Source organism: Vulpes lagopus, chromosome 24 (assembly GCF_018345385.1).
Source record: "Vulpes lagopus strain Blue_001 chromosome 24, ASM1834538v1, whole genome shotgun sequence".
NCBI lineage: Eukaryota > Metazoa > Chordata > Mammalia > Carnivora > Canidae > Vulpes > Vulpes lagopus.
The window spans coordinates 42389079-42409214 of record NC_054847.1 but is presented as its reverse complement, the minus strand read 5'-3'; the positions used below and the strand labels follow the sequence as shown (position 1 = coordinate 42409214).

General features: G+C 49.2%; 1 protein-coding gene across 2 annotated transcripts in view; it reads left to right on the top strand.

Moving 5' to 3' along the window:
* The first annotated feature begins 4212 nt into the window (after positions 1 to 4212).
* The window catches only part of CCBE1 (collagen and calcium binding EGF domains 1), a 230873-nt gene continuing 214949 nt past the window's right edge, over positions 4213 to 20136 (top strand). The window contains exons 1-2 of one of the 2 annotated variants that reach the window (XM_041739728.1): positions 4213 to 4492; positions 4830 to 4910. In XM_041739728.1, coding sequence (XP_041595662.1) covers positions 4362 to 4492; positions 4830 to 4910 — 212 coding nt within the window. In that variant the 5' untranslated portion in view covers positions 4213 to 4361. The remainder of the gene's footprint in view (positions 4493 to 4829; positions 4911 to 20136) is intronic. The other variant, XM_041739730.1, reaches the window with a different exon arrangement.

The following is a 20136-nucleotide window of genomic DNA, read 5'->3' as shown; positions in this document are numbered from 1 at the left end:
TCTTGCCCGGAGCATTTCTTCACAATGGCTTGGAGACCGGCACACTTGAACACTTTTCAAGGTGTAACTCTGTTTCTCTAAGCCAACCTGGCTGTATGGCAATCAAAATGGAAACTGAAGGAAAGGTATCAGGGCAACCTGTTTATTCTAGGGATATTATGTTGTATGGATATCGCTCAAATTCAGTAGGGACTCTACCCACTTGTTGAGGCTTGTTTCTATGAAAAGAAGATCTTTACTTGACAGATGATTGTTGCTATATTTCAGGGAGACCAACAGGAAAACCTGTGATTTTTTTTGAACAATTTATATAGGCTTTTCCTTTACAACCACCTTGAATTTTATAACTGATCGTGGAATTATCTTGAATAGATGTCTGAGAATCCAAGAACTGATTCGTGATCTGCTTTAAGCACAACATAGGACTTTCTGCAAGACGATCGTGCCAACTAACTTCATTTTGGCTTCCTTTTATTATTTATCCTGACTTTCCTTTGCCTTAATTGCTGTATCTAATCTTGCTCTTTTCTATATAGAATATATACTCTCCATAATGCACATAATATAGAGGAATAGACACATTGTAAAATAGTATGTTTTTGCCGCCAAAAATACTTTTTCATGAAAAGGAAAAATTTAAACAAACAAATGAAATGAAATGAATCGTGCCCTCAACCAGTAGTGTTCTGTTTCTTAATTTATCTTTTTAATGGATCGCTTTTTTCTACATGTTGATTTTGTCCAAACAAGTTATTGGAGTCCCTTAAAAATGAGTGGAAGAGGCCTTTGGTCTCATTTAGAAGAGTCTTCTCTGCCCTATGGCCTAGTTTTATTTCTCTTTCCCCCTTTCACTTTGCTTTTTGCATGCCCGCCTCTAGATTCTCCAATCAGCCAATCTCCTTCGGCAGTGCCCCCTACACTCAATCTCCAGTCCACCAGGGAGTCTAACCTAGAACTGAATGTGCACATTAATGCCCTAGGCACAGCCCCATGTCCTGAGGATATGGTAAATTGTGTAACAATCCACTCTCTGGTTTGTTTCAGGGAAGCTGACAGGTCTATATGGAAAACATCACAGAGAGTGGTATGCTGAAAAGAAATAATCATACAGAGCCTCCCCTGAGGAGCATTTAGGTCCGTATCATTAATCTTTGGTGCTCTCCTATGAAAGAGGCAGTAGGTGAGCCCTCTCATGCAACGTTTTATAAATGAGGGAATGGGGCAGATCAGTGGGGGCAAGCCTGGGAGTGGGGAGCTCCTGCATGGTGGGGGAAGGAGTGAGGGTGCCAGGAAAGGAAACCAATGACCCTGGAGGTCCCTACCACACTCAGACTCCTTCTGACATCTCCCATACAGGCTGCAGCCTGAGCAAATACAGGTTTTATCGTTTGCAAGAGTGTTTAACTTTTCGGGGGAATCATATCCATACAAGGCCATTACAACTCCTTGTGCTTGGTTGTATTCTCCAGCCCAATCCCACCCCCACCCCCCAAATGTTGTGCTGTCAGTAGCCACCAATGAGCTTAAATTCCAGGCCTCCAGGCAAAGGTTTTCTTGGGGTCTCTCTGCTTCAGCTCACCTCTTCCAGGAATGTTCTGACCACCCACTCTTGGGATTTCTTCCCCAAGCAAACCTGGGGTGATTACCTGGCCCCAGCACATTCTCTGACGCCTCATTGTCATATGTGTTCAGTGTACTGAGCTGAAAATAAGGTGGCGGCAAAGTTGGCTTTGTCCCCAATCTTCTGCTACACAGCTGTGCGTAATGGGCATGGTTCTGCTTTTACCATTTTGCAGCCTGGATTACTCTCTCTGCCAAGCTGCGGGTCGCCATATGTGGCTTATTAACCGTTCATATGAAAGTGATAACTAATCTCCTTCGCCATTCTATTATTTGGAGAACTAACATCCACGATGCAACAGCAAAAAAACAAAACAAGTAAAAATGAGAAAAAAAGATAGCAAGACATCAAAATAGAATCATTGGTAATAAAATAAAAACAGAAACTCCTACGGGATAGTGTCTTTCCTGCAAGATGGAGACTAAGCAGGTTTGTGGTACAATCTAAAGTGATATAATTTTTTGTAAGTTCCAGGATGCTTTTATTTTTCAACGTGCTTAGAGAGGTATCTCTTTAGAAGCCCAAACAAGTGTTGTGAAACAAACTTCTATTTATCCAGAAAGCAGAAAGCTAGAAAGTTAAAACTGAAAATTCTGTGCATTACATTAAAATAATAGTAATGACTGCTGAGCACTCAAGCCATGGTGGACACTGCAAAAAATACTTCATATGCACTACCTCATTTAGTACTCATAACATAGACGAGAGAGGTTTCCCCATTTGGCAGATGAGAAAAAAGTAAGTCTCAGAAAGGTTACCTGACTCGCCCAAAGTTACACAGCTAGTAAGCCACACAGCCTGGATTTGAACCCAGGTTTTGTTCTATTCCTGACTCCGTGATCATCATTCTTGGGTATTGCAGGCTTCTAAAGTGTCTTCTGACTTGCTACGTGAAAATTTACTCCTTGTGTGTAGCACCATATTTTTCATTTTATTTCAATTCAATTTACCAACATATAGTAAAACACCCAGTGCTCATCTCATCACCTGGCCTGCTTAATGCCCACTATCCCTCCACCCACCTCCCCTTCTGCAACCCTTTGTTTCCCAGGCATCCTATTTTAGTATCAAGTCTGTTTTATGGTCTGCGGAGTCTGCATAAGCTTTGGAGAGAGAGAGAGAGAGAGAGAGAAAACAGAAACCAAAAAACACCACCTCACTGAATGAAGAAATCCGACTTCTAGTTTCAAGGGATAGTGTATCAAATGAAATCATGAATGTGAAAAACCTTTGGAAACTATAAAAGCATTCTGCGGAGGGGGGAGACTGCCACTGCTCTTAAAAACGCCAAGCTGGGGACGCCCGGGTGGCTCAGCGGTTGAGCACCTGCCTTCCCCCGGGGCGCGATCCTGGAGACCCGAGATCGAGTCCCCCGTCGGGCTCCCTGCATGGAGCCTGCTTCTCCCTCTGCCTGTGTCTCTGCCTCTCTCTCCCTCTGTCTCTCATGAATAAATAAAATCTTTTTTTTAAAAAAAGTCCAGCTTTATGCGCTATGCGCGGCAATTCCCAGGTGACCAGAATATTCTGCATCCAAGCACCTGCTGACACCGCCAAGTCGGGAGCAAGCGACCTTTCGCCCGGTCCCGGCGGCTGCAGAACCGCGGGTGTCAGGAGTCAGGGGCAAGACCACCTCGTGCGCTTCCGATCCGTCTCTGGGCCTCGGCCACTCACTCGCCTGGCCGGGGGGGGGGGGGGGGGGGGAGGCGCGCGGAGGCGCCCAGGCCCGCCCCACCTATGTCCCCAGCTCCCCCTTGCCAGGCACAGAAGCCCCGCACGCGCGACGGCGTTAGGACGCGGAGGCAGGATGCATCCCAGCGGGGGCCCCGCCCCAGGTGCTCGCGGTCCCTGCGGGCGCGGACGGGCTGCCCCAAGCAGCAGCGGCGCGCGGAGATCAAGGCCCCGCCCCCGCGCCTCACCTGCTCCCCCGAGTTTCCAGCGCTCCCGTGTGGGGGCTCACGTGGCGCGGAGCCCGCGCGAAGGCCGCTCAGGGCAAGGGCAGATAAGGGGCGCCCCCCATCCCGGGGCGGGGGTGCGCCCTGCGCCTGTCCCCGCCTGCAGCCGGGAGGGAGGCGGCGGCTCGGCCAACAAATGCAGCAACTAGGGAACCTGAAGGTTTTGGGGACCCCAGGTGGCTCCGCCCTGTAAGGTCGAGCCGTCTCGGGGCGTGGAAGGGCAGCGGGGGAGAAGCGCCCGGGGGCCGGGGGGGTCGGGGGGGCACGCGGAGGCGCCCAGGCCGGCCCCGACCTTCAGGAGGGACCTGACGCCAGGAAGGAAGCGGGTTAGCCCCGGGGCTCGCCTCCCTCCCTCCCTCCCCGCGGCGCGCGAGCCGGCAGCTCCTCCCCCGCCTCCTCCCCCTCCCCCTCCCCCTCCCCCTCCCCCGCGGAGCCGGCCCGGGGCAAGATGCGCACGGCCGCCGGCCCCCCCACCCCGCGCGGGGAGAGGCGAGCGGGGAGGGCGCGGCCCCAAGCGGAGCGCGGCGAGCGCCTGGGTCCCGAGCGCGCGTCCCGAGCGAGGAGCCCGGCACGGCCCGCGACCCGCCCCGCAGCCCGTCGTTGGCCTGGGCGCCCCCCGACCCGCGCCAGCTCCCCGACACCCCGCCCGGTGCCTCGCGCAGGTGGCGCGGACGCCCCTGCCCCCCGGCGCCCCCTGCCGGCGAGAGGGCGGCGGCCGCGGCGGAGCAGCGGGGCGCGGGCGGCGGGAGAGCTGCGGCGGCGCCGGGAGGAAGCCGGGAGCCTCCCCGATGGTGCCGCCGCCTCCGAGGCGGGGAGGAGCGGCCAGGGGGCGGCTGCGCGGGAGCCTGGGGCCGCTGCTGCTGCTCCTGGCGCTGGGACACACGTGGAGCTTCCGAGAGGAGCCCGAGGACGGCGACAGGTAAGCGCGGCCGGCGCCCGCTCGGGGCGCGCCTGGCCCCCCGGCAGCACCCCGGGCCCCACCCCCGGCAGCACCCCGGGCCCCCCCGGCAGCACCCCGGCCCCCCCCCCCCCGGCAGCACCCCGGCACGGGCTGGGCGCTCGACTGCCCGGGGCGGCTCTAAACTCCGCGCCCCGCCCGGGCCCCCATCAGCGGGTCGGGGCTCTCCGGTCCCCCCCCGCCCGGGGACCCGCGCCCCCCGACCCCCCCCGCGGGCGCAGCCCCCGCCGCCCTCGCGCCCGGCCCTCCGCTCCCCCGCGGCCGCCCCGCCAAGTGGCCGCCGCGCCTGTCGTCCTAGGGAGCTCTGCTCGGAGAACAAGATCGCCACGACCAGGTACCCGTGTCTGAAGCCCTCGGGGGAGCTCACCACGTGTTTCAGGTAAGCCTCGGGGCTCCGCCGAGCCGCCGCCGCGCACCCGCCTCGCTGGGAGGAGGCCCCGTGGGAGAGGCTCGCGGACGCGCCGGGCGGCCCGGGGCCGCGGGGAGCCCCTGGGTGCAGCCCCCTGCGGGGCTCTGGGTGCGGAGCAAGGGCGGGCGGCCAGGCGTGCACCCAGGCTTCGCGCCCCGAGACCCCCGGGGCGCTTGCCGCGTCCTGGGACACTTGGCGAGGTGGAGAGGAGGAGGCTGAAAGTCTGTACAGAAAGTGGGTTATTGGGCTGTGGGTGTAGACTGTGCACCGTGGGGAAGACGGATGGAGGTGTTTGCGTTTGGTTTCGAAAACAAAGTTGACAAATACTTGGTCCTTGACTATCTCTTGACCTTCTGCGGGGACAGAGTGTAACACACTCACGGCCTCCGTGGGCACGAGGATGGAGGTGGTTTGCGGGCTGCAGACGCGGTTGTGTTGACCCCGGGGCGGAAAGCATGTGGAGTTTGTTGAGCCCCGAGGAGGAGGGTGATTCCTGAAAGGGCAGTCCGCAGATCACCTGGGTGCTCCTTAAAATCACCCCTAACTAAGGCTGGGGGATCTGTAGGGTTGAAAAATGCTTCCCAGGTGGTTCTTATTCTCAACAAAAAAAAGTTACTGTTCCCTGCTTGCAAACCCTCCGGAGGTGAGGGGCGATTTGTTCTCACCGTCGAGTTCTTGGCTTCTGGTCCAGTGCTTTCCCTGGATGAGAGGCATAAACCCATAAACACAAATTGCTTTTTAAAGGTACCATGTAAGATACGGGGAATCACAAAGTCATGCCAGACTGTTTGAGAGTCCTATGCTCTAGGGTGCCAGGATAAATATTGGGTAGTACCAGGATAAATATTGGGTAGTACCAGGTAACACAGCAATCCCCAGAAGTGAACTTGGGGGAAAAAAAATTAAAAAGATCTACTCTGTCTAACGTTGTAACAGATGAATCAGTCACCATGCTTGCAGAGCCGCAGAAATGTCAGCTCACATGCTCAAAGGTTCGGATATAAGTGGTTCCAGGGCTGGTGAGCTTGTGGTGCAAAAACCAGTAATCAGTTCCATTGCATGCCATGCTCTCAAATCTGCTGTTGGCGGTGGAATGACCACCATCCTTTAAGGGAGGCAATGCTGCTTGGGCTTGGGAGGGGTTGTCTTCTCCAGGACATGGGTGGTCGACACAGAACAAATGTGCTGGGGCCAGGCGGGGGCAGTGTGTTCAGTTAACCTGAAGCAGCAGGCAACATTTACCTGAAGGCGGGAAGAGGTTAACTTGGGTGAGCAAGGGCCTCCAGCAGGTTGAAGTGACTGCCTCCCTGGTGCTAGTCCTGTGTTATCCGCATGACCACGGTATTAGGACATGTTGTTTGCTTATCATCCTAGCACAAAGCCTCTAACTTCATGCGGAATGTGTCCCTGAGATGGTTTACTCATTTGTTCAGTCCCTGAAGGTCAAACTGTACATAAATCAGTGGCACTTGCAGAATGCATGTCCAATTTCCAGAAACCACTGGTGCCTGATGAGTGTTCTAAGTTGATTCTGTCAAACCGTTACCCTCTTCCCTAGATTTTTTTTTTTTTTTTTGAAAACTGGTGGGGGTTTTGGGTTTTGTTTTACACGAAGACTCAAGAGCTACCATTAGGGTCTTGATAAGTGTTCTTATTAACAGCTGTCCAAAGGAAGCTTGAGAACTAACAAAGATAATTTTGCATCATGGAAAAGTAAGGAACTTTGTTTAGGGGAGTGAGTGGAATGGGAAGGGGGGTGTTTCAGCTGGGGAAAATGGGCATTGGTCCCTGTGAATGTCTTCTGGTTTCATTACTTCCTTGGTGGACGTCCAGAGTCCTGTGCATACTCCATTGGCTATATGCTATTTCCACAGCCTAGTATTTTCCTCAAGACCAAGTTGGTTGGCAGTTGCTGAGCCTGTTTGCTCATGAACCCCAGGAATAGGGATTGTTTGGTTTGTGAATTGATCATCCAGCCCCTGTAGGCTCTTGTTCGCTCCACATGTGATCTGGAAGCCAGCACCAGCATCCTCTAAAAGCTTGCTTAGGGTCTCCAGGCCTATTGCAGATCTCTCGAATCAGAGCCTGGGTGTTAATGCGATGTCCACTAAAGGCGGAGTGCTTGTATAGAAACTGTCTATCTGGTCGCCACACAAACCCATGTAAATCCTTAGAGGGGCGCAGAGGCTTCTGCAGATTCCCGAGTTACTCCTACCACATTAACCAAAAACGAAAAGAACCAGCCTTCGATGAGACCAGACTCCCCAGCTCCTGGGTGACCCTTAATGAAACTTAAGTACAGTAGCAGAGCTGCTTGGGAAACTACCAGATGGCCCCATTTTTCCCACTGGGCCTTTGAACAGTTCTTAGCGCAAGCGAGAACTGCAGAAGTCCCTTCAGAACTTGTTAAATGATTTTGTGACTTTAAAAAAAGGATGAGTTTAAGAGTTTAAAAAAAAAATGGATGTGCTTACTCCTACTGTGTTCATGGTAGTATTAATTTGATCTGTTATTCCTGAAAGGATATGGAGATGAAAATGAGAGGTGGGTTCAGAAGGATTGTTCTAGACCCCTCCCCGTCACCTCTGTACACTTGTTTCACGTAGTGTCACCTAAGCACCTTTCCACGTTTGCCTTTCCTATAACAGACAACCTGAGGACTTTATACTCGGCACCATTCTGTGCACTTCAAGTACATTATCTCTAATCCTCTAAAGCCGCTCTTGCGTTGGTATTTCAGTTTTAGGGGGAAGAACCAAAACCCCAGGATTAAGTAAAGTTGGTGAGGGTCACAAAGTTAATACACGTGGGAGCTAAGCTTCAAACCCAGGTTTATCTGACTTCAGAGTCTGGGCCCAGGCCCTTTCATCATCCCTGAGGTGTCTACAAAGGCAGAACTTTCAAGATCCTGGGATCTAAGGAAGATCGTTAACGCAGATGGCGGTAAATTCAAAAGACAGTTTGATGATAAACTCCCACACTCTCCGTGACCAGTGGGTTACCACTGTCCTTGAGCTCCATCCAAAGCAACTGGCTTCATATTATCCGGTCATACACAAAATTGGTTCATATGTGTATAGTTCTCATTTTTTAAAGACTTGATTCATGAGAGATACAGAGGCGGAGAAGCAGGCTCCCTGCAGGGAGCCCGACGTGGGACTCAGTCTGGGAGTCTAGGACCACACCCTGGGGCGAATGCAGGCGCCAAACTGCTGAGCCCACTCAGGGGTCCCCAATTTTCCTCTCTTGAAGGATTTCCTCTTAATCACAGGGTTTGTCTGTAGAGACCCTCTACTCCAAAGTGCATTGGGCCAAGTGCCCAAACTTTGACAAATACTTGAGTGAATGCCGGTGACCCCCTTAACAAGCTTAGGGTACGTATTGCTCAGCATTATAATCTGATGCAGGGTGTACTTCTTTACTAGTAAAGAATTCAGAGAATGGAGTGTTAAGACTGTTATAGCCAAACTAAGCATATAAACTGATCAGGGTGTTATGCTCTCGTGGCTGTTAGTTTTTCCCGAGACCATGTGGTTTTGAACAAGAGGTTCATGTTTACCTTTTATTCATCGGGTGTATCAGTAAAATAACACGTCAAAGGCTTCTTTTTTTTATTTTTTTATTTTTTATTTATTTATGATAGTCACAGAGAGATGGAGAGAGGCAGAGACACAGGCAGAGGGAGAAGCAGGCTCCATGCACCGGGAGCCCAACGTGGGATTCGATCCCAGGTCTCCAGGATCGCGCCCTGGGCCAAAGGCAGGCGCCAAACCGCTGCGCCACCCAGGGATCCCCGTCAAAGGCTTCTTAAAAATGAAAGTATACATTGTGTAGGAAGTGTCCAGAAAATCCAATCTTTTTTTTTTTTAAGATTTTATTTATTCATGAGAGACACAGAGAAGCAGAGACACAGGCAGAGGGAGAAGCAGGCTCCATGCAGGGAGTCTGATGTGGGACTTGATCCTGGGACTTCGGGATCACGCCCTGAGCCAAAGGCAGATGCTCAACCGCTGAATCACCCAGGGGTCCCAAAATCCAATCTTTGAAGCAGTGTCCAGTAAACATTCTAACTTTCCTGACCCAGTAAAGCTTTATTGAGCATCTATGATGAGCTTAAAATAGCCTTAAATTGCACATAGAAAAGTTCCTGTGTCTGTTCTGTTTATAGACCTGATGTTTTGAGTAAGACCTTTGAAACCAGTACACAAATAGATGATCTAGTCCAGTCAAATAGTTCATACAGTACTGTCCATGATGGGGGGGCGGGGGAGAGATTAGAAGCAGCTAGGAATGGCTTTCTGGGCAAGAGAAAAATCCATTCTCCAACACAGTGTTAGGTGTTAAAATTGTGCTGATTTTGACTTCCGTTCTGTGGGTCATGGGCTGCGGTGGCCCATAACTGCCCGCACAGCAGCATGTGTCTGTCCCTCTGGGTCTCATCAGGTACTGCTCTTTAAATCCTGCCCTTATGGGGCACAATGACCTAAGGATGCAGAAACTCCCACTTTTCCGTAATACAAGTGCTGCTGAATCCTGTTAAGATATGGTGGTTAATGCGCTATTTCTGCAAATGTGTTTCTTATTCTCCAAATCCCGAGTATAGTCACTTAGAGCAGTACTACCAGCTACCCTAGCTGAGGCCACATTGGAGGGAAGGCTGTATTATCTGGCAGGTCAGAGTTCCTGCAGAGGGCTCAGAGGTCGAAACCTGTGCAGTAATAGAAACCAGTCCCAGCTTGACGGCGTTGTTTTTGTGACTTTGATCTTTAATCTACTTCAGTGGTCTCCTTTGTAAAACGAAGACCCTGTTTAGTACTGAAGTTATAGGGTTATGATGAAGGATTGAATGAGCTGATACGCACAGAAAGTGATGAATATTACCCTGTTGAGCCTCCCCAAGTCTGGCATGTTGGGTGCATGTAATAAGTCCTCAGTGGATGCTCATTTGAGTTTTGGACATCAGGGAAGAAATTTTTGAAAAAGCCAGTTCAGACCACAGCCAGAAACAGGGTGTTTATACACCACTGCATGCACTGGTTTTTAGATGCCTTTTCGAATGTAGGAAAGCCTAGAAATCCAGGGCCTCCATAAAAAAAATCACAAAAAGCGGGTCTTTTTCTTGCTTCCTGGCTACCTAAGGTACCCTACTCGTGCGATGTAAGAGCACGCAGAAGGCTTAGTGTACCCCATTTTAAAGGGTCTTAGAAGCTCGTCCCTTTCCTGAAGTCATGGAGGGTGGTGTTGGCAGGTAAGACTAGCAAGCAGACCCTCCTGTCTGCCTCCCCATCCTGCAGCTGGCAAAGCTCAGAACCGGCAGGGGGTGGAGGTGGGGCGCTGTGGATTATGGGTGGCTCAGGGCATGCTGCTCCCTTTCAGAAAGTATCTTCATGAGTGTCCATCTCCTAAAGAGGAGAACCTAGTTGGTATGAAAAGAAGGCAGGAGATGGGTAGAGGTGTTTGTGCAGAACTGTCTAAATCACAGACACGTTTGCAGGCAGCCTCAGTTTCCCTGGGTTAGACCCTCTGTGCCACGGGATGGTCAGCCTACTGAGGGTGTGGAGCATCTTTGTCCTGGTCCATGGCCATACCCTCAGACGCCAGCCTCAGGCCTGGGCATACTCCATATGTTGTCAAAAGACTGAATGAATGTTACAAGTGAGTGAAAGTTGACCTCAGTCTATGGGGCTTTCTAGAAGGGCTGTTGCTCTATCTACATATGCCTCCTTTTCTAGCTGAGAGATGGGCTTTCTTTGGAAACAGATCCCCTGTGCTGCTGTGAGGTGCTATCCTGGTCTTCATCTGCTTCTCCGCTTGCCCTGCTAGTGTGTTACAGGTGCTGATTGTGGCAGCCACAACCTGTGTCCTGAACTTGCTACTGTAAGTAACAACTGAAGAGGACGCAGGTGTTCCTCTGCCTCTGTTAAATGCCCTTCGGACTCTGGCTTTGAAATGGGGGGATTGCAGCTTTAAAGGGGATCCCGCTCCCTCCCCCACCTATCTTCAGCTGATGAACAGGTGCTGGAGGAGGAGGAGAGCCTGGATGTGGAAGGTGTTGGCCAGGGCGGGGTTTCTGTATCACTTTTCACTCATTCTTAGAGAAACAACACAAAGTGGTAGGAAACTGAGTTCGCCCTCAGAAGGCTGTGGTTTCCCTGGAGTACCCTCTTTAGGTGGGTCCAATTGCTTCGCTCATTGTCCCTAAAGTCATTGATGCCTGACTTTCCTATATTAACTTCCTCTTTTCTAAGTGAAGCTGCTGCGTGGGTGCGCCCCGGAAAAAGCCAATGCACTCTTTTATTCTAGAATACCCTATCTTCTCCCGAGAAAGTTTGCATTTCAATCAGTACTTTCCGTGTCAGTGAGTTCGGCTTCTCCAAACCTACTGCCCCCTGCTCAGCAGGACCCTGCTGCTTTTGTGAGAGAGGGTCTGCCTTTTGCAGAGAACAAAAGTCTCTGTTATGGTTTTTCTCTAGGGATGAAAACATAAACTATAACCTCAGCTTCTCCAGCTCAGTTCTTTTCCACGAAGCCATTTACTAGTGTTAAAGCTTTACCAACAACTTGGGTTCACTTATTCAGCAGATGACTTGTGAGTTACCATGTGCCAAGCCCAGTTCGAGGGACTTAGGATACAACTGCGTGAAAGGCAGAAGAAAAAAAAAAAAACCCAACCTCTGCCCTCCTAGAACTTACAGATCTTAATTCAGTTCATCTTCTAGTAAAGGAATTTTGAGTCAAAGATCTCTTTGGGGCCTTTTTTTAAGAGTTCTTGCAGGCACACATCTGAGTTAAGGTCACATTTTGGGGGCTAGGAGCTTGAAATTTCCTAAGGCCTAGCTGTCTCCTTTCAGCAAAAGAAACCCGCTGAGCCAGGGGCACAGGAACTCAGGCCCGGTGGTAACCCAAGTTTTGTCCTGCAGAGGTGTTAGCAAGAAATCAGCGTGTGCCCCAAGTCTCTCAAGAATCACTGGAATGTGAAAGCATTACAAAGAAGTGAATTCTCTGGCTCTTTGCCCCGTGAGGTGGATGGCTTCCTCAGAACTGGCCCACTAGAAACACCCAGTCCACCTCTGCTTGTTCCACTCTCCTGTTTTCCAACTGTACCTTTAAGCAGGCTGTTCTAGGGAGGCCTGCCCTTCCACATTCCTTCACTCTCCTAGTCCATTCTAGATCATGGTGATTGTATCTGAACCTTCTGGACAGTCTCCCTCCTGAGACACAGGTAGGGGGTGGAGCGGTGGTACGAGGTCTACGTATTTAATCCCCTTTGAGCAAAGCAGCACATCTTTCCAGCTTCAAGCCAAAAGCACAAGTGATCACTTGCACGCACAAATGCACTGCCTTGTTCAGTGCAGCAGAACGGGAGCTAGATCATCTTTGCATACCCGGTAGGATTTCAGAAAGGTGGACTGCATCTGCTGTCAGCCTTTATCTCTGTTCTCAGCCTTTCTTGGCTGTGCCTGTGGAAGGTTCCGTGTTTGCCCCCCTGGAGTGAAGCTCTGCAGCCTCCAGCTTCTGGGAGCAGCAGGGGGCAGCTGTCAGCCTAGCAGCTCCTGGAGAGAGAAGATGGGAGGTCAGGAGGGTGCTCTGCTCTAGGATCTGACTCTGGGAGTTTGGTATAGAGCAGGAATTGGCAAAATAGGGCCCACAGCATGTTTTTACACGACTTACAATCTAAGAATGCCACTTAGATCTTTAAAGGGTTAAAAAAAAAAAAAAAAGAAAAAAACCCCTGCACAGCAAAGACCTCATTTGGCCCCCAAAGCCTCAGATCTTTACCATCTGGCCCTATGTAGAGAGTTTGCCAACTTCTGGAGAGTCCTCTCCCCCCACCCCCACTCACACCCTCAAGTAGGCTCTGTGCCCAATGTGGGGCTGGAACTCCCAACCCTGGGATCAAGACCTGAGCTGAGTTCAAGAGTCAGACACTTAACAGATTGAGCCTCTCTTGAGCGTCCTCTTAACACGAAGACCAGGAGTGGGGTTCTCCATATGTAACCTTGTCCACAAATGGAAGTTCTCAGGAAGGTGATTTGGAGGGTGTTTCGTTTCATCTTTAGGTCCTTGCCTTCATGTTGCCTTATGGTATTTGGATCGCTTGGCCTTGAGTGTCTTTGAGACTTGGTTTCCTGATCTCAGGGATCGGTTGTTATTAAGCTGGATCTTCCCCGCCCAGTCATCATCCCCAAATGGTCCTATAAATAGACCTAACTTGTCAGTGTTCTTAAGCTATTTGCAAGTAGTTAAGTACTGACTTCTGCTTTTCTTCATGTTCCGAAGACCAGCTATCCTGTGCCAGTTGAGTACTCCCTGGATTGCCTTGGCTGATCTTCCCCTCCCCAGCCCCTCATTGCGTACTTTAATTCCTGATCTGCATATTGATCATCCCATGCTTTGTTGACTCAAAGCTGCCTCTCTCTGAGTTTGTTCTGAATATCTACAGTGGAAAACATCACATTCAAAAATCCAGTGAGGGTGCCTATTTGAGAGACATGCATCAAATGCATGCATGCATCAAATGCAAATTTCAATGGAGGATACTCTTTTAAACAATTTTATTTATTCATTTGAGACCGATACAGAGTGTGTGAGCAGGGGGAGAGACAGAGGGAGGAGCAGGATCCCTGCTGAGCAGGGAGCCTGATGCAAGGCTCCATCCCAGGACCTTGAGATCATGACCTGAGCAGAAGGCAGATGCTTAACCATCTGAGCCACCCAGGCACCCCACCAACGGAGGGTACTCTAAATCAGTTGCGACATCATGCTTGTCCTTCTATGGGTAAAAGGTGTTACAGGGTTTCTCAGTTCCACTAAGTAACTGTGTCAGTATTTAAATCTTTTGAATTTAAATTCTGCAGTGCCTTTTAAGAATGTCAACTCTTTTGTTCTTATAAAGCTGAGCATAGGGAAGAAAGTGGTAAAGGAAAGCACTAAAATATTTTGAGGTGAGAAAAGCAAAACCAAATGGCATTTAGAGGAAAGTAGGGAAATGTTGGGACACACCGCCTGACCTACTAGAAGAAAAGCAACGGGGCATGGAAAAGAGGGAAAAGGTTTAAAAACTTGATAAGGAACAGAACATCCTATGGAGATAAAGCTGGGTAGAGGAAAAGCTCCTACGAAACTCAGGTTGGAGCTTCCGACCTTGATAACAGCCAGTTTTCACAGATTCAACCAAACAGGGTAAAAGGGCACCTGAGCTAGGACAGGTTGACAGATCTACAGATACCATTTTTGTGACCTGTGTGTACCCAGTACTACTTCCCAGGAGGTCAGGCTGTCTAAAAGCCCGGGCAGAGACAGTGCCATGGCTTGCCCTCCAGCTGTCGCTCTGCTCTCACTTGGCACTGCTCTCGGTAGCGTGCCCATGTTTTGTTTTGGCATTTTTCTGTAGTGAAATCGCTAGCAATTTTTATGGTGGAAAAATTGCATGGCCGAGCAGAGGTTGCCTTCCTAGGAACCCACGAAGGCTGTTCCTTGGAAGCAAGTTTGTTTAAAAAACACCAGAACATAGTTCTGACGCTTCCTGACAGGTTAGAAGAACCTAGAACGCAGCATCAGTGAGATTTTTATCTGAGAATTTGAAGGATTTTTTTTAAATTTTTTTTATTTATTTATGATAGTCACACAGAGAGAGAGATAGGGAGAGAGGCAGAGACATAGGCAGAGGGAGAAGCAGGCTCCATGCACCGGGAGCCCGACGTGGGATTCGATCCCGGGTCTCCAGGATTGCGCCCTGGGCCAAAGGCAGGCGCCAAACCGCTGCGCTACCCAGGGATCCCTGAAGGATTTTTTTTTTTTTTTTTGCAAATTCTATAAAAACTGATTTACTAATCTCCATAGGTTTGCTAGCAATCCCTCTTGCACGTTCTGGCCTAGCTGGGTGGATACAGGAAAAGAAGTTTTATGCCAGATCCTGGTACTTATGTGGAGGTCCCCTAACCAGGCACTGGTTTCTAGCTGGAACCCAGTGGAGGAGAGGGGGAGTTTAAAATATGAAAACCTGAGCTAACAACGGAAAACAGGGTGGCTACATTCCTTGTGGGTGAGTCTTCATGCAAGATCTCAAGGTCCCAGAGCAGGTGTATGGCAGAGCCAGGGTTCTAAGCTGGACTCTGTAGCCTGTGTTCTTAACCACTGGGCTCTTCCTATGGGCCGGATAATGGCCCATGTGGTTACCTTGCTTTCCTGTCAACCACAAATTAAAAGGAAGTAGAGGAGACAGGGACTTCTAGAAAACAGTATTGTCCATTCCGTAAATACTGAATGAAAATGTAGGTTAGACAAGTTATCAAAAGTAGACACACGGGCACCTGGGGGGCTCAGTTGGCTAAGTGTCTGACTCTTGGTTTCAGCTCAGGTCATGATCTCAGGGTTATGGGGTCCAGCCCCAAGTCTACTTGGGATGCTCTCTCCCCCTCTGCAACTCCCCTGCCCCTGCACTCTCCTTCTCTAAAATCTTTTAAAACCCCACAAACCAAGCCCCCTGTGTTAGTTTGCTAGCACTGCCTAAACGACCTAGTCCTGGGTGATTTAAACTATTTTCTGTTTCAAAAGCCAGAAGTCTGAGGTGAAGGTGTTGGGAGGGTTGACCCTTTCCGATGGGTCTATCAGGCTTATAGACTGTCTCCCTCCCTGTGTCTTCTCTATTACATTTGATTTTTTTTTAAAGATTTTATTCATCTAAGGACAAGTGAGGAGGAGGGTTAGAACAGGGAGAAAGGGACTCTCTGCTGAGCAGGGACTGACACAGGGCTCCATCTCAGGGCCCCAGGATCACAACCTGAGCTGAAGGCAGACTCTTAACTGAGCCACCCAGGTAGCCCTCTGATCTTCTCTTCTAAGGGCAACCCTTCCTATTGGATTAGGGCCTGTTTGAATGACCACCTCTTAACTCCATGACCTCTTCAGGGCGCTTATCTCTACATACAGTCATGCTCTGAGGTCCTGGGGTTAGGACTTTCAACTTCAGGAGGTCACAGTTCAGCTCATAACATCCTCTCCCCAATAAAACCCAGCCTGCACTGGGCTAAGTAAAGGGGATGTTTTATAGACACACTGTACTTTCCATGGGTATCCCTGTCCAGCAGGGGTGATCCTGAGAGATCCAATGAAACTAAAGTGCTGTTAGCAGTACCAATGAAGGGAAAGGGTTAAACCAACTATAAAGTAACTAATGTCTCTGATGTTCACATCTGTAGAATCTCTAGGATGTCTGATGGAGCCCATAATCTGTTCTAGCCCTTACATCGAGACCTCAGTTAGGAATACAGGTGCGAAGGCACCACTCCAGATCTTTGGAAGCAGAATCTGCTTTTCAACGTGGTCCTTTAGGTATGCACGGTCCTGCTCACCACTACGTTGTTCCAGCATTTGCTTGCTCGAGGCTCTTTGCTTGCTATGTAAAACCATAGGCAGTGATTCACAGCCTGGACTGCACCTCAGAATCACCTGGTATGTTTAGTTTTTAAATTTAGTTTAACATCTACTGTACTATTAGTTTCAGGGGTAGAATCTAGTGATTCATCAGTTGCATATAACACCTAATGTTCATTCCATATGTGCCCTCTTTAATGCTCATCACCTGGTAACCCCATTCCCCCAACCCCTCCCCTCCAGTGACCCTCAATTTGTTCTCTAGAATTGAGTCTCTTATGGCTTGCCTCCCTCTGCTTTCATCTTATTTTTCTTCCCTTTCTTCTTATGTTCATCTATTTATTTTCACAGATGAGTGAAATGACACTGGTCTTTCTCTAATATAATACCTCCAGTTCTATCCACATCACTACAAATGGCAAGATTTCATTCTTCTTGATGGCTAAGTAATCCACCGTGTATCACATTTTCATTAGTCAATGGACATCTGGGCTCTTTTCTGTATTCTAGCTGTTGTGGACATTGCTATAAACATTGGAGTATGTGTGCCCCTCAAGTGAGTGTTTAAAAAAAAAAAACAACCTAGTGCCCCCATAGCACACAAGACCAGTCCCATCAGAAGCTCTGGAGGTGGGGACCTGGAACCAGGAATTTTTAAAGCTCCATGCATGATTCCACTTTGGACCTAAGGCCAAAAAGCTTGGAGCAAAGGGCAAAAAAGGCAGCAAGCAGCCTGGCTCTTCACCTAGGGGACAAGTGGTTGCTTGTTTCTGTAGTGTTAAGCCTGGGTCCTTGTGGTCTTTTGTAATTGCAGCAAGTCCTCCTCCTCAACATGGAAACTTCTAGCTAAAGTTTGTGTTGGTGGACCATCCATCAGCCCGGAGTCTTTCTCCCTTGTCTGTTAGGTACTAGTCTTGGCATCTCCTTACCATTCCATGTGGGGTGATTTGAGGGCAGTTGGGAGTGATGATGTGGGTGGAGGTGGGAAGGGTAGGCTGGTCCTTATGAGGTCTCCTGTGTTTCCCAAGCTGAGTAGTTCGAAGTCCTAATGTGTAGATTCCATCACATTTCATTTCCTATCGCAGGCTCTCAGCTTGGTGTCTGGAGCTACTTAGTGACCTTTGGTGCATTTTCTTTTTTCAAATATATTCTGCTTTGTTGCTGCACCGCATGAACCTCCTCCCAAGATATAAACATGGCTCAGCATATTATAAATGAAAGCTTTTCAGTGTCAAGCTGTGTTTTTCTTTCCTTGCAAGCATCAAATGCAAACAGTTTTTTTTCCATGTAGTGTGATAGGAAATCTGTGTGCTGGCAGAGATTCTGTTCCCATTCTAGCTTTAGCTTTCTTATCCGTTCACTCCTCTGATAACTGAAATTCTCAATCCCTAGCAAACAGGTTTTTTTTTTTAAATAGGTTTGTAATTAACATAAAATAATTATCTTAACATGAATCTACCAGATGGCCTTAAACCAAGTAGTCTCCAGATATATCTATATGGAATGCATAGGCATGTACCTGTGTTGCTTTTTTTGAGTGACAGCAATTATATTGATTAAATAGTAGGAAAAGAAATGATTATAAACAGGAAAAGCATTTCATGGATGGGATGTGATCGTGAGGTTCTCTACAGGGATTTCTTTGATTGGAGGCCGGCAAGACAAAGTGGCTCATAAGTGACCTCTGCATTTTGAAGTACACCTTGAGTTTGACAGCGTAATGTGTGGCACCCTGTGAGAGAGGATGTAATAGGAACTGATATTTAAAATCTCAAGTGAAGGCATGAAAAGATCTCAACAAGTGACTCAGCACTCCTGCAATCCCACCACCTTCAAGTCTTTTCCCAGAGACCCCTAGTGTTTGGGAACCACATTTTCAGGTTCCAGCACAGATGAAAATTATTTGTGGAGGGCGCGTTGAGGTCAGTAACAAAGGCTGCTCAAGGCTGGAGGTGCCTCACCCAGGAGGCCCTGGCGGTCCAGCCGCCACCTGCTGTCCTAGGGCAGGGAAGCGGTGTTGGCACACCTGGAACCACTTCTGGGTCGTGGGAGCAGGGAGGGGGCATGTGTGCATCTCTAGTGTGGACCCGTCCCCTCCCACCCCCAACCCTGTAGCTCTTAGCCATCGAGCTCTGTTCAGGCTGCCCCATCAAGTCCTGCCTCTTCAGTGAATCCTTTCTTGGCTGTTCCTAAAAACCTCATTTTCCCTGTGCATCCTTTACAATGACTGGTATCCTCTTAGGATGTCTACTTAGCCCTTCGCTTACATACAGCTCGACTTTTGGGCTGTCCTGACACATTTGGTATGTGCCGTACGCAGTCATTCTGTACAGCTGGGGCCACGTTTAACATGCTGCGCCCCAAGAGAGGAGAGTCTCATCCACACTTCTGAGGACTCTACGAAAGAAAACTGTCATCATGGTGAGGGGAAGACACTTCTTTTTCAGAGAAGTATATAAGGGGAAATCATGCTTTGAAGTTCCTGCACGGAAAGGGGCACCCAAAAAAGGAGCTTCTTTTCTTGTTAATGGTTACAATACTTGCTCTTTGCCCGTTTTACAGCCTAGCAATGCAGGGCTTAGAACTGGGGTCTTCTAATTTCCCTCTCCAGGATAATGATACTAAGGGGGGCCCTCCCTGAGGCTCTGATGGGTTCAGGTTTTAAACTTTAAGATACAGATTTCAAAGAGATCAAGTTTTATCAAAATGAATGAGAAGACACCTAACCTGGTGTCACCAGATGGCACTTTGGTCTGGAATGGCAAGACGTGTATGACTTGCCACTGCCCTTCTAGAGCCTACTGGTGCTGGTCTCTCTACCCTCTGGTGCTCCCTGGTCCTGAGCTGCAAGAGGCTGGGGCTTTGATGAAGTTCCTTCTAGGTCTGGCAATCTGATCTCTCTCACAGAGAGCAGAATAAATGGAGATGGGCTTAGTTTACAGCCCAGGGGATTTGTTTGACATAAAGAACATCTTCACTGTGAAGATACTGTGGGGCATTCTGGATAATTGTCATCAGCCTTAAAAACAGGATAGCCATCCTTGAGCTGTGGAATGAATCTCTTGAATGCCTTGGGTGGCTTTTCTTACCTTATTAAATAAAGAGGAGGTCGTCTTGACTCCCCAGGTAGATACTCTTGCAAGCGAGCTCCTCTTTGCTGCGCACACATGGTGTGAGCACGGGAGCCTGTCTTACTCTGCAGAAGCGTGAAGGCCACCTCGCCCCACAGGCTGGCCCCTGTCTGCTGGTTTTCAAGACCTGCCACCTCACAAGCTAAGCTAAGAAGAGTGAAGTATGCATTTCCTCACGTAGGGGAAGAGCTGTGCTTCCATAGTGACCTCTGGAAAGGAGAAATTGTTCCATTTGGGGGAGACTCGTGCTAATAAAGTGGGAAGGAAAGATGACCTCAGATGAGCTGGCTTTCTCATAAAATTGCCTTCACCTCTTTTATCCTAACATACTGGGCCTTAATCCTTGTCTTACATGTACAAAAGCTTTTATTGTAAATTTACATTTCAATGTGTATCCTTTTGAGTTTATTTATCTAAGGGCCTTCGTGAAGACTTCGAGTGCTAACTGGCTTGCTGCAGCCCCCGTTGCCCTTGCCTGCGTCCTCATTTTGCTGCCCTGGTTCTGGTTCCATATTTGGCTCTGTTTAGAGCCGCCACAAGAGGGAGGGTCGTGGAGAAACAAGGGGGCTAGCTACATGTTTTAGACCAAGAACTTCATTTTCAAATTACCCACATAAGAGGATGAGGCTTCTCTTGACATACCAGATAGTTATCTTTTTACTCCCTTTCATTTTTTAAAAGTTTTATTT